This window comes from Myotis yumanensis, unplaced genomic scaffold, assembly GCF_028538775.1.
Source record: "Myotis yumanensis isolate MYYU_CA2020_CCGP unplaced genomic scaffold, mMyoYum1.0.hap1 SCAF_13, whole genome shotgun sequence".
Taxonomy (NCBI): Eukaryota; Metazoa; Chordata; class Mammalia; order Chiroptera; family Vespertilionidae; genus Myotis; species Myotis yumanensis.
This window is the reverse complement of record NW_027223764.1, coordinates 20,668,559-20,682,878: the sequence shown is the minus strand read 5'-3', so window position 1 is coordinate 20,682,878 and position 14,320 is coordinate 20,668,559. Positions and strand designations below refer to the sequence as shown.

General features: G+C 53.1%; 1 protein-coding gene across 2 annotated transcripts in view; it reads right to left on the bottom strand.

The window, feature by feature from the left end:
* Nucleotides 1-10,057: 10,057 nt before the first annotated feature.
* CRTAC1 (cartilage acidic protein 1) overlaps nt 10,058-14,320 on the bottom strand; it is a 130,439-nt gene continuing 126,176 nt past the window's right edge. For both annotated transcript variants that reach the window (XM_070431854.1, XM_070431853.1), the window contains exons 13-15: nt 13,585-13,627; nt 11,143-11,286; nt 10,058-10,683 (exon numbers count right to left, since the gene is read on the bottom strand). In XM_070431854.1, the coding sequence (XP_070287955.1) occupies nt 10,565-10,683; nt 11,143-11,286; nt 13,585-13,627 (306 nt within the window). In that variant the 3' untranslated portion in view covers nt 10,058-10,564. The remainder of the gene's footprint in view (nt 10,684-11,142; nt 11,287-13,584; nt 13,628-14,320) is intronic.

The following is a 14,320-nucleotide window of genomic DNA, read 5'->3' as shown; positions in this document are numbered from 1 at the left end:
GAGGACAGTTCTCTGCCCCAGGATCGCAGGGAGGGGAGGGGAGGCTGCCCGCCCACCTCACGCCGAGCAGGCGGGCTGAACGTGGCCTGACGCTGCAGGACGGACCCTGTCATCTTAAGCCTGTGGTCTAGTGGGGAGGCTGCAGGGAACACAGGCACTGCGGTCTTAGGTGGGGGAACAGGTTAGACGGAAAGCCAGGTCAAATGTAAGTATGAATTAACTCAATAGATACCCATTTCTTGAGCTCTTAACTTGGGTTGGGCCGTCAGGTGTTGGGTCGTACATCGTTTAGTTCTAAAGACTAAAAAAGTATGTGGGTGTTGAAACCTAACAGAGTTGTGTCTTGGATTTCATAAAATAATGCTTACTGAACACCTACTGTGTGCCACACACTTTGCTAAAACCATATGCTAAAGCTGGGAGGGGATTTCAAGATCATCTAAATGAGGTAGAACAGAGGCCCAGAGAGGGTGAGTGGGTGGCTCCAGGTCACACAGCTGCTTGATGATGTTAATGCCAAGTTTAGAACCGAGGTCTCCTGAGCCAGTGCTCGCTCTCACACCGAGGGGATGGCACCCAGGTGGAAGTTGCCTGAGGATGCAGGGAGGCAGGGTTGCACACGCAAGTGCTTGGGCCAAGAGAGGATCTCCCCCAACTCGGGGAACAACAGCTCCAGCCTCTGGGTAGAGGTCTGGGGAGGGGTTCCCTCAGGGTTGTGCTGGACAACACTCTGGGTGGCTTTCAAGCTCATACTTACTGTTTCTGAGGGGCAGCTGGGCCTTTGCCTGAGCCATGGGCAAGCTGGACTCTTGGCCTCTGCTCAAACCTGGGGTGTGTGGGAATTGTTACAATGGAGGCTGTTCCTCCAGGTTCATTGTGTCTGTCCTGTTTGCAACCACATTCTTTATATTGTTAGTAATAATAAAATAATAGTAGCTAACGTTTATTTAGCACTTACTGTGTGCTAGGCACTAGGCTAAGTCTCTACATAATTCATCGTTCAATCCTCACAACAAACCTCTATGTTGCGGATTATTATTCCCATTTTACAGATGAGGAGACCGAGGCTCACAGAAGTTAAGTAACTTGCCCAAAGTTACACAGCTGGGAAGTGCTTGGCATTGAATCTAGACAGTCTGGTTCCGGACTGTGGGGAAGATGGTAGATCCAGCTTCAGAGACGCACGCCCCCCCCTCGCCCCCCTCCCCCGCAGCAGCTTGAGGTCCTCAGCCATCCTAAGGTTAGGGTTTCCCAGGTTCCCAGGGAAGGGCTTGGAGCTGTGCCTGGACTCTGAGGTAGGTCTGGTTCCTCCAAGCCAGGAGTGTGGGTGGACTGCACTCCTCATGGGCCCCCCCGCAGGGGCAGCCTGGTGAAGGGCAGTGGCTGGAGCCGCCACACCTGGTGTGCTTTCTTTCAGCCCAGCTTTCCCTCTGCTGGCTTAGTTATGGGGGGAGGGGCCTCTCTCCTGGTCCGGTTGCAGCCAGAGACAGGCTTCATCAGGCCCCAGGAGCAGAACCTCCCCCGCCCCGCCTCCCGCCCTCTGGGCTGCAGCTTCCCCCTCATTATCCACTTTCTGACTTCCTTTGGCCAAAGGCGGAAGGGGGTGTGTTGAAAAAAATCAGTTTACAGAAGCTCGTGGTGCCCCCAAGTGGAGGAATCGTGCACGGCGCCCGGCAATAGGCCTGGGTCAGAGCTAGTACCCAGCTGTGGGTAACTTCCCCAGGACCCCCAACCAGCAGCCTGTCCCACCTGCAAAGACTTTACTGTGGCTTCCAGAGGTTCCGGGCAAAGGTGGAGTCTGGACGCCATGAGGTGAGTCTCCCACAGCCAGCCCCCGGGGTGCTGCCTTTCTCCTGGAGGCGTGTGTAGCTGGGAACCCCCACCTCCCTTCGCCACAGCTGCAGCGAGGGTCTCTGCAGGAGGCACCCCGCCGGGTTTTGGGTTTTGGCTCTACCGCTCACCTCACCGAGGACGAAGGCCGTGCGCTCGGAGTCAGAGCTGAATAGGTTCTGGCTCCATGACTCTCGCATGCGGTGGAGACTCCTGGGGCCCCGGTTTCCCCAGGTGCACACAGGGATACTCATGCTTCACAGAATTGCTTAGACCAGTGCTGCTCATGCTCGGCTGCAACTGGTGTCATCCGAGGCCCGGTCCTACCCCCCGATTCATTGTGTGTGGGTGCAGCCTGGGCATTAGGGTTTTTCAAAGCTCCCCTGGAGGTTCTGGGCCAGATGGGTACTACAGGTATTGGGGCGATCACTTAGTAAGTTATATAATGTCCAACCACTGGGTTATACACCTGGAAGGAATATAATATGGTATGCCAAGTGTAATGGGAAAATAAAAAATTATTAAAAAAAAAAATAAAGGCAAGGTTGAGAGCGCCTGGTTTGAGCAGTACCTGGAGCCCATGAGCTGTTCACAGGCCTCTGACAATGCCTGACACCTGAAAGTGGGTTCCATGAAAGCGGCCAGACTCAAAATGAGTGTGAACTCTGCAATCCCACTCATAAAAGAATTAGAACACAGACGAAACTAATCTACGGTGTTAGAAGTCAGGATAGCGGCTGCCCTGGGGGGAGGGGTGGGCAGTGAGGGGAAGGGGGCCTGGTGGGCTTCTGGGTGCTGTACCGGCGTGCTTGTGAGAATCCATTGAGCTGTTCATTTAGGATCTGTGTCTTTTCCTGAACGTCTGATACATTTCAGTGTCATTTACTGAAAACGTTTATTGGCTCCAAAATAGAAAAAGAAAGCACAAAATTGAAAGTGTTTTATTACATATCTACAAAAGACAACACTGTGCCAGTCAGCTACAATTCAATAGACTCGTGTATGTGTGTGTGTTTACTCGAGTGGCTGTGGATAGATATGAAAATATTTGATGTGATGAGGGGTGGGATGTCTAAGAGAGAAGGCCCTTAGTGTTTAAGAAAATCTTAAAACAGCCCAGCTTATGCCAGGAGCTCTTCACCGTGACCCTCCTCTCCGGCGCTTGTGTGCAAAACGATGCAGCCTTATCTGGGGAACAGAATCCACAGCTTTCAGGAGATCATCATCAGGGGTATGTAACCTCCCACCCGCATCCCAACAAAAGGCTGGACACAACTGGTTTTGGGCGGTGGGTGAGGCCCGGCTGCGAATGTGCCTGGTGTCGGATTCTTTCCTTCCCCTCAGGGTCCGGCCTTCTGAGGTTCCCACAGGACCCTGCTCAGGCAACTGCGGGAGGATCTGTTCCCTTGGCAGCGCCCAGGGCAGACTGTGCCCAGCTCACAGCTCTTCCTCGGAGGGGCCAGACGAGGGCCTGTCTCTTCAGCACCTGCTGGGTGGCTGAGCCTGGCGGGCAGCGTCCTGGAGCAGTCCTGGGGCTTGCGCTTTCGAGTCAGGGATGACGGAGGAGGTGGGCGAGCGTGAAGGCGGTCAGGGGGCTGCACCGATGGCGGACCCCCAGGACTTCACGTAACTATCCCGGGTCTCAGCTTTGCCATTTGTAAAATGAGAGCGTTATGTCAATGCATCTTCACAAATGGGAGTATGTTTCTCCAGCGTCAGAGATTATTGTTATTGCCGAAGTTACACTGGGCCCTCATTATGCAGCGGCCTCATCATATAGATTTATAGCCAGGTTTCGGATCCTTCCACAGAATAAACAGGCATTTATCCAAGGGTTCGCTGATGCCCTAATATGTGCCAGGAATATTTGCACACATTAGTATTCCACTTTATTCTCTAACACTCTGCTGGGTGGTTATGTTACAGTCCTTATTCTATAGATGAGGACGCTGGTGCTCCAGGTGGTTAAGTAGCTTGACCAGCGCCCACAGCGACGAGCAAAGACTTGGACCTAAGTGTCTGACCTGGATCCGCTCTCCTTCGTCCAGTGTCACGGTCAGTCAAAGACTCTGCTCTGCCCAGACTGACTCCTACGGACAGATTTCACACCCAAAGGGAAGCATGTGGGCAAATGCCGACACAGAAAAATTAGCTCTGCAGGGCCACGACGGGGCTCGTTTTTTGGAGTAATTCAAGTTATCGATTTCTGTAATGGCAAAGTGATCGGGGGCCAGTTACCACCTGAGAGCAGTGCTGAGCGAGGCCCTGCAGGGGAGGTGTGACACACCGCCTACAAGACGGCGTGTGTGTGACGGCCTTCTTCTCTCTGTGCCCAGTTCCCCAGTACACTCTTGGAGGTTGGGGAGCCTGTCTTACTCATTTCCACCAGCGCCCTCGCCCTCGCCCTCGGCAGGGAGGTGGGAGAGGCAGCCCATCACGGGCTGGCAGGAAGAGACAAGCATGTTCAGGTGTGTGATCCTCAGCCTCCGGGGGCAATCCATGTGCCGCTGAGAACAGCTTAGCAGGTGCAGGCAGGTGAGTGGTCACTGAATGATCCAATTCAATGGCAGGTGGTCACCAAATACCTCAGTGAAAGGGTAGCAGCAGCGAGCCCCGCCCCCCCCCCCCCCCCCCCCCCCTCCCTGTGCCGGAAGCTGCTTTCAGTACCGTTGCCGGGGCTGTGATCTGGCGGCTCTGCTCATGATCTCACCTGTCCTGGGAGGGCAGGGAGGACGCGTGTCCCACCCACTCAGCCCCTGCCCGCGCTCCCTGAACACCATGATTTTGAGGTGGGTACATCCTTGTGGGGCTGAGTGTTTTGCCTGGGAAGTCTGGGCCTGGAGTCCTAGAGAGTGACGTACCATAAGCCGATGTATGGACAGGCAGACGGATGGATGGATGGATGGGTGGATGGGTGGATAAGAGGATGGGTACAGAAGATGACTGATGGTCAGAGGTGATCGTGAGGGCTGCTTGGCATGAGATGGATGCTCGCAGGCCCTGGAGCGGCAGGTGAATGGATGGGTACTGACGGGCCCTGTGCTCCCCAGCGCAGATCCAAAGACAGGGCCGGAGCTCTCCACAGGGAAGATGCTGTGTAACCCCGCCCCCAAACGAACCCCACATTTGTAACTCTGAGTGATAGATGTGTCTTGTCAGGAAGGACTCTTATCGGCCCAGCATCGCCCCAGTCAGTGACTTATGGGTTCTTGTCAAAGCAGGCACTGCTGGAAGCAGAACCAGGAGGTTAAAGGGCCTGGAACAGATTTTACAACATTATCTGCATTTTATCAACCCAGGCGCTGCACTGAGCACCTGACATGGTTACCTCACAACAGCTCTGTGAGGTTGTCAGGGCTCCGTTTTTTGGGGAAAGAAAGTGAGGGTCAGAGAAGTGAAACAGCTTATGTGGAGTCCCTTACAGAGTGCGTGGGCAGCCTGTCTGGGATTAAAGCCTGAGTCCGTCTGATCCCAGAGTCTCGAGGGAAGAGATAACTTGTAAAAAAAATTTGATTTTAGAGAGAGACAGGGAGAGAGAGAAGCCTCAATTGGTTGCCTGCAACCTGGGCATGTGCCCTGACTGGGAATTGAACCGGCGACCTTTTGGTGCATGGGATGACACTCAACCAACACACTGGCCAGAGTGGGAAGAGATAATTTTAAGGATGGGGGAGGGGGAAGGAGAGAGGGAGGCGGGCGTAGGATTTCTGGCTGTGCTCCGCAGCCCAGGCATGGTTCCTCCGGCCACGTGGTGGGCAGGGACCCTGACTCTGATTCTGGGTCAGCACAAGGGGAAGAACAGGCGCTGCGCCCATGCCCCTGCGGCTGTAACACCATTGTGCTTCGGAGACACTGAGCTTTCTGGACAGGAGGCAGGGCGGGCCAGTTGGTGCCCGGGGCAGGAAGGAGTCGGATTCCCAGCGAGGCTGTGTCCTCGAGAAGTCATTACTCCTTTTGGGGGCTCAGTTTCCTCATCTGAAAGGGATGGGGCAGGAGTAGAAGACTTTTCAGGTGCCTCTGGATTTAGGGATGGCCAAGGGCTGTGTCTCCAGGGCACGTGACTGGTTCCCTGCAGTGACTCCTGCTCCATCAGCCGTCGATGCCACGCCCTCCCTGCTCAGAGTACCTTGTTTTATGACTGTTCTCCCTGGGGAATGGCTCGGCCTGAGAACTGAGCTGAGCACACAGAGTAACTGCGAGGTGGGTGTTACTCTCATTTTACAGATGAGAAAACAGGTTCAAGAACAGCTCACCCACTTGAAGTCTTTGCTCAAAGGCCTCCTTCTCAGCGCCCTGACACACCCTATTTAAAAAGGCATTCGGGCCTCTATCCCATCACTCCCAACTTGCCTTAACACTGCTCTCCCTGACCCGTAATAGCACTTACATCCTTCTGATACACCATATACTTATTGTGTTGGTCAGTGCCTGCCAGGAGTGCTCGGAGCCGTCAGGAATCTTTGTCCATGCGGCTCACAGACGTATGTCCCAAGCCAGCCAGTGCGTGCCGAGTGACAGCTGGTTAGATAACTTGCTCAGGTGTCAGTTACCTGGAGGTGGCTGCCCGTAAGGGTTAAGAACACAGGCTTTGGAGCCAGAGAGTTGGGGGCTTGAATCGCAGCTTTTGCCACTTAGTCATGCGACCTTTGCAACATATTTGTTTCTGATCCTTATTTTCTTTGGTAATAACATAGACTAATAACATGTCTCTCCTAGGATGGATGTGAGGATTAATGGAGATACATATGGAAAGTTCTTAGCATATGGTAGGCATTCCATGAATGTTAGCTTCTTTCCCTGGGGAAGGTTGCTTTTTCTCTTCTTGCTTCTCATTTTTCTCTGACGGTTGACCCTTTTGACCAGTTTGCTGTTCAGCCAGTGGTTCCTTAAGAGGACAAGCCGCGGAAGGAGGGGCTGGCGTTATCTGTGGAATTAACCAGCCCATGGTCCCTTGCCCTCCCTCTCCCTCCTTTCACGAGGTGCCTGTTGCCAAGGAGACGTAGCATCAGCCCTGACAGAATGTGGCTGGGTCTGGCCCACACAGAAGGAGAGGGACAATGGCTGACCCTGGGGAGGTTTGCCTCCTGGGCTGACAGTGTGGGTGGGGACATCATCCTGGAATCTGCTGGAAAAACCCAGCTGGCTCCCTGAGAAAATAAAGTACATCCACCCGACTCCATGCGGCTCTGGGGGGGCTGCAGTCCAGTGGTGCTGGTAGGGTGTGAGGCCCAGACCCTGGGAGGGGGCCATAGCAGCCAGAGTGACACATAATCAAACTCCTGGCCCTCAGAATGGCACCTCCCCAGAGCAGGGCTGGCAACTGAGTAGATGCTCGCAGAGGCCCTGCGGGTAATTCACAATCCTGTGTCCACGAAGGCTGGCCAGGCTGGCCCAGAGAGAGAACTCAACACGGGCACTGCCATCTCTTCTTGCAGCTCAAACGAGACCGTGGGGAGACTGTCTCAGATCCCAGGGCCTCCAGGGGCTCCATTCCTTCCTTCCTTCGCAACCCATCCCTTGACCCGGGGCAGCCTGAGAGATGGTGGCTTTTGCCTAACCGGTTAGCCACCCTACATGGAGAAGGAAGAAACAGAGGTCGGAGCACAGGCAGGGTATGGACTGCCCTGATCGGGCCTTGCCACTGTCTGTCCCAGCGTGTGACTCCGGACAAACCACTCAGCGTCTCTGCAAAACTGGGACCATTAGAGTACTTGCCTCTGGGGGTTGCTGTGAGGATTAAATGGGTTGACTCTTGTAAAGGGTTTAGAACCGGTACCGACACTCCGAGCTCACTGAATGTAAGCTATTGTTGTCATTTTACCGGGTACATTCCTGGAAAGAGCAGTATTCTTGGGCAGAATGAAAATGGAATTATTTTTATTATTTGGTTTTTCTTGGGGGGAAAAAAGGGACGTTTTGGCAATGCTGGCCCACCTCCCGGCTCTGCTGGAGTGAGTCCTGGCTGCCCGCTTCAGAGAGGCTCAGCTCCTGCATTGGCATGGGCCTTCCCAGGCCCATTCCATTACTTGTCAGCCCCAAGGCATTCAATACTTCGGTTACAAACTCAAATCCAGCATAAGCCAATAAAGATGTCAGGAGGGGGCTAGGGCATAAAGGAAAGACTGAATTGTCTGTGTTTAGAAGGGGAAGGCAAGTGTTTGGGCCCCCAAGGGCCTCAGAGGAGGGGGCGTTAGAAGAAAGAGGGGGATGGGGATCCTGAGCCTGATAGCTTGGATGCTGTTCTGCGCCCACCCATCTGTGACTGGTTTAGCACAGAACAGTCCATGTCCTGGACTGAGGCGCTGGGCTCCTGGCCCACTGGGGAGGCCTGTTATTTCAGAGCAGATAATGTTGAGTTGGTTCACTACCCACCTGTCCTCTGTATCTTTTAGCCTCATATTTCTTCCAACACAAACATCTTGGGGTCAGGGGGCTTGGCCACGCATTGGAAGGACCTTGTCATATTCTTCATGGGTGGGGGGGTGGCGGGGGGATGGAGGCTGATGATTTCACACAGGAGGTTCTCAATGAATGCTTATGAAATAAATATATGAACAAATGCAGAGAGCTTGCTTTCTGGTATAGCAACCCCTACATTTAGCTAGAGCTTTTAGAAAGCCCCTCTGAGTCCCATTCCTATCCCATGTGCTGGGCTATGGTTGGAGGAAGGCAGTGTGGGGACAGCAACTTACCACCATATGCCAGAGCCTAGCTCAGTACCTGGCACATAGTAGGTGTTCAACAAACATTTGATGAATAAGTGAGTGAATGAATGAATCTAATGAAAAGCCTCCAGGATACTGTGGTTGTGCTCTTAAGAGCTGGAGGGATTTTGAACTCCTTAGTAACTCATCTGGCATCACTGACCAAGTAGGATAAAGCAACACAAACATGCCCTCTTGTAAGAAACTCCAAGTGCGGGGATCCGTGGTTACTGCCGATAAGCCGTCCTCAGGAGTTTGCTGTCACCCTGAATCGCGGACGTCCTTGGCAGGCCGCTCCCTAGCTGTCCTGTCCCTTTTACGGGTGTTGTGTGTGCGGCCAGTCAATGGACACTATTGTCTTGTCATTTACCATTGCATTTGGAGCCATCACCTCTGTGGGTTTTGGGTTTTACTTATCTTATATCTTAGATCCATTTGTTTGTTTCTAAAAAGGCAGCATCTTCCGGGATATCTCGGGAATAGTCTGAACAGTGACAGGGCAGTCTGTTACCCCCCGCCCCCTTCCGCCCCCCAACCCCGACAAGACGGTGTGTGGGAGAGGGCTCCGGTTCTGGCTCGGAGACCAGCTTGCTGTGACCTTGGGCAGAGCACTTCATCGCGCGGAGCCCCATCTCTGGGGCTCTTTGAGATTTTAATTCTATGTCAACATACAGGAGTGGGCTTCCCGGAAGTGGAGTGATTTTTAAGTTGATGTACGCTTTTCTGTGAAACTGTAGCTGTTTTTATTGGAAAACTTTTCACTTAAGCTCCTGTGCTGAGTGTAAAAACAGCACTAGCTACAAGGCATTTATATTTTGTGGTTTATTTGGAGTATTAATATTATATCAGAAAATGGTAGGTTTTTGGTTAAATATATTTTTAAAAGGCTTCTGCATTCTTAAGTGTGATTTTATTATGTCTTGGGTTGACTTTTCTTCTCCATGAAGAATAGATCTGTGATTTATAATGAACTTTCACACTGAGGCTGGCCATGAAACTACTCTATGGCTTTGCGTCATTCCCAAAGCTACAGGAGCTACTAGTTTCCAAGCATATTACAGAGGAGACCAGGTTGCAAGGTTCTTTCTAGAACTCAGGGTAACCTGAGACTAGCCATGCCTATGTCCAGTCACACACTGAGGTTTCTTAGGGATACACCAGCCCAATTCTTATTTTGATTAGGAAAACTGAGTGGAGAACTGGCTTTCCCCAGGTAACAGGCCTGGAATATGTCTAGATCTTGATTATCCCACGTTCTGTACCTGGTGCAAGCCCCGTTGCCCAAATGTGAGCATCGATGCACATACCCAAACCATTGTTCACGCCCAGGGACACGTTCCCTGTCTCATGATTGGCTTTCCAAGCACCACATGATGGAAGGGCTGCTGCTAAGTTGGCACTCCAACCAGCAGCTACTTTGCCCTGGACACATTTTTTCCCCTACCAGCTAGGCAGGGAGTTTATTGGCATAATTTCTCCAGAAAGAGGCTGGAAGACTTAGAAGTTCAAACTTTAACATTTTTATCAAGAATCCCAAAGGGCCACCCTTTTCTCCTCCCATTGCCACCACCAACCCCCATCAGGCGTTCTCTACCACAGGAAGTCAGGGCGCACAGAGCAGAACAGCACAGGCCAAACCAGCAGGCACATGATACATCATCGAACCAACTGAGCAGCCACTACCTGAGAGCCATCTTTGTGAAGAGCAAAATGAGCCGCTCATGATACAGGAGGATACAGGAGAGACAGGACTATCTGTATTCTTCTGGAGTGAGGGAGGCTGGATTGGGGTCGAGGGGGAGACTTTCCTTTCCTGTTTTCTCAGAAAACATGCAAAGAAAGGCTTCACACACAACTAAGGTTACACACACATCCATATTTCCAAATTTCCCTTTTCAAAGATGGCCACCCCTGCTGTCCATTCAGAGAGAGCTTGCAGCAGAATCTCTGGGCGTGGAGAGAGAGACAGGCAGCAGGAGAAATTTAGTTTTCCACAAAGGTTGTTGGTTTTTTTCCTTTATTGTTGGAATTTAAAATGCATAGAACTGAAGGCAAAGTCCAAGGCCTAGAGAAAGATATGAGGCCCGAGAGAGAGGCTCTGAGATTCTAAAGGCGGCAGAAGGATACCCACCTAAAAAGGCCACTTGAGCTGCAAAAAGAATGGAGCAGAGATAGAAAATGGGAAAAAGAGAAAAGGGGTAGGGGTGGGGCCGGGGAGGGGGAAAGTGTTTGGGAGGAAGAAGACAAATAAATGCCAGTTCAGAAATTCAGACAAAGATATGGAGTAGGAGCTAGTTTAAACCCCAGGTGAGAATAGATGGGCTGGCCTCCAGGTAGGAGCATTTGTTTTAGAAAATGTGAGAAGGGAGAAATAAGAAGAGCAAGGGCCGGAGAACACAGCACCCAGGGGCCCTTCAGTTGGTGGCAGTAGTGGTTGAGCTTCTCCAAGCCTCTGTCATGTCTTCCTGGAGACTCAACAGGGGTCTAAGGAGACTCCATCCAGCCAGGAGAAGGCAGGGACTGGGGACCTTGATCTGGGGCCTCCCCAGAGCTCCCCAGCAGATGGCAAAGTCTTTTTGCTCCTGAACTGTGGCCAGGGCTGACTCACCCACACAGGCTGTGCCATCTTCGTTGGGCTCGTAACCCCGACTGCACTTCTTGTTGGTCCGACATCTGTAGCTTCCATATGTGTTGACACACACGGGCTTGTCTCGAGGGCACACGAATGGGAACTGGATGCATTCGTTGGTGTCTGAAAGGGAAGGGCATCACTCACTCAGGAGGGCATATGTCCTTGCTCAGGCTCTGCTGTTCCACCCACTCTGTGACTGGGACATGTCCCTTATCTTTGGGCCTCAACTTCTTCACTTCAGTCCCCTTGGCTGACTCCTACTGTGCTTGACCTCTACATGTTAGGGGTGCTCAGGCTCAGTCCTAGGTCTTCTATCTACCACACTTTATCTAGGTGGTCCCTTCATACATGAATGGTTCCAGACTTCCTATCTCCAGCCACAACCTCTCCCTGGGGCTCCCGACTCGTGAATGTGTCTAACATGCATCTTAAACTTAGTAGGTCCCAGATGGAACTTTAGATTCCCTCTAGTCCTCAAACCTCTTCTGCCCCCTCTTCCCATCTTCCCTAACTCAATCAATAACTCAAGCAGAAACCTGTGATACCCAATTCTTTCTTTTTCCTCATCTCTGTAGGCAATGTAACAACAGATCCCATTAGTTCTGCCCCTACGGTATCCCCTTGTCTGTCCACCTGCTTCTCATTCTCATTCTTCTGCCACCAGCCATTCCCAGCCAGCACCGTCTCTTGCCTGGATTTCTGCAGCTGCCTCCTGACTGGCCTCTTGGCTTCCACGCCTCCCTCCAATCCAACCTGCAATTCGGCAGCCAGCGTGATCTTTTGAAAGTGTGACCACATCACGCTACTCTCCTGTAAACTGTGCAGGGCCCTAAGAGCAAAGTCTAGACACCTTTCTGGGCCTTCAAGACTCTCCCGGACTTGGATCTGGCTCCTCTGTCCTCTCTGGGCGCATCAGCCTCCTTCCGGTTCCTCTGACATTCCAAGCCTTTTACCTGCCTCATGGTCTTTGCTCTTCCCTCAGGTATTTCCATGGCGAGGCCCTTCTCATCCTTTAGGTCTCAGCTCAAAGGTCCCCTCCTCTGAGACCCGTCCTGACCACTCTGTCTAGAACAGTCTCCAGAGAGCTCCTTGCTTAACGGGTTCTTAACTCATCTAGTCCAGCTATTGGGTCACGAGTGGTGGTCTGTCTCCCTCCATTAGGATGAACGCCCTCCAGGGGAGATGCTTGGCCTGCATTCCCAGCTCCCCACATGGGCCCGGTGTGTGGGAGGCACATATATGTCCACTGGAAAGTGAAAAGGAAGAGGCGGCTGGATTGGTGATCACACAGGGACCTTCCAGTGCCCAAGGAAAGTGCTGGAATTTCTGTGTGTGCACTGTCCGTTTGGAGTGGCTAGAGTGGGGATATGGAGAGTGGAGGGACTTCTTTTCTCCTCAAGCCTCTTAGAGCCCTCCTCCTCCACTTTCTCACCTGTGGTCTTTGTCCACACAGTGCCCTCCACCGGAACACTTTCTCCCCTCTCTTGGCAAACTCCTCATCACCCCTCAGGTCTCAGCCTAGACCTTGATCTCCTGGGGCGTCTTCTTGAACCCTCCTTAGACTGGTGTGGGCCCCACCTCTTTGCCACCTCACACCCTTTCCCTCCCCCACCCCAGCCTCTCACACTCTGTGGGCATCGCTGTTAACTCGTGTGCCTCTCCCATGAGCTCTAACCCCTGGAGAGGGATTATCTGTCGTGTTTATACTCTTGTATCTCAGTAGCAAACACACTTGCCTGGGGCGGACGGACATCTGCAGAGGGACTTGGGAAGAATGCTTCCTGAGGGCTGAAAGGCAGGAGGCATCCTTGATCTGACCCCTTATTGTCAGCCAATGGGATGGAAGACATCTGTGAGCCTTCTGGATGCCGAGCCTCTAGGCTGCCCACCTCCCACTCCAGTCCCTGGGGGACTTTCAGGTCACTGGACCTTCCCAGAGCTGCCTTCCTGGCAGTGCCACAGCCACCTGCCCACCTCCCCCCACACTGCTCAAGGCTGCCACCTCCTTGTACTGAGACCATACCCCACACCCTGGTTTGCTCCAGTGCCCTTGCTGCTCCCTCGGTGGCCAGGCTGAAAATGCCAGCTCTCCATGGGGCCCCCAGCAGTCAGGCCTCCCTGTGAGCACTGTCCAGGCCGTGGTGTGTCTCATGGCCATCCTCTCTGTATTCATGGCACAGAAGCTCTGCCAATTCCCAGAACTGTGGTGATTCAGCCTGCTGGTTGCTAATGTCGCTCCCACCTCAGTGAGTCACTTGGCGGTTGTCTTGGCATCTGGAGCCCCAGGGACAAACAATAGGCTCCCCTCCCCACTTTCTACCCCTTGTCAGCAACCTGAGCCTTGCCAGGACTCAGGTTGTCTGTCCCCAGGGAGATTCTGGCCTCTGCTCCATCCCCCGGTGCCTGCAGGCAACTCACCCATGCAATGGCCATTTTCCTGCTGGGAGAATCCTTGGCCGCACTGCAAAGTGGGCAGAAGCAGAGACACTAGTGAGTTGAGAAGATGGCATCTCAGGCCCTATCACAGCCACAGAGCAGCTGTCCCCCCCGGCCCCAGAAGGAGGGATGTTCTTAGCTCGGGGCCTGGAGGGAGCCCCTCCCTGCCAGGACTCCTTCCCTGGCACTGAGAATAGGACACTGGGGGGACGGCCAAGAACAGATTCAGTCCAAACTCCTGCTCATTCCCCTCACGTGGGCCCACATGTCTGAGCGGGGACGGGTAACAGAAACGGGCCCTCCTGTGGCCTTGCCCTGAGACCGAGGCTGGGTCTCAGCTGAGGCAAAGGGTAATGAGGGGTGGGAGAAGCTTTCTGAGGTGTCTGCTCACTCCCCACACCCTCTTCTCTGAGAACCTTCCCCACTCACCGGGGTGGCGCCTGCAAGCCAGGCTCCCCCCGCCCCCCCATCTCTCTGGGCAAGGCCAGCTGGACCAGGGGTGGGCATCCCAGCAGGAGGGATGAGTCAAAGACACTGCGGCTAGAATTTGAACTGAGGCTGAGACGGATTTGGAAACAGATTTGGTGACTCCAGCCTGTGGGGGCTTCGCTGTGTCTATACGGGGGTTTCGGGGACAGCAGACTGGTGGCAGGTCAGGGAGACTCAAAACAACACTCAATACAAGACAGAAAATGTCAGCCGTCAGCACCGAGGGACG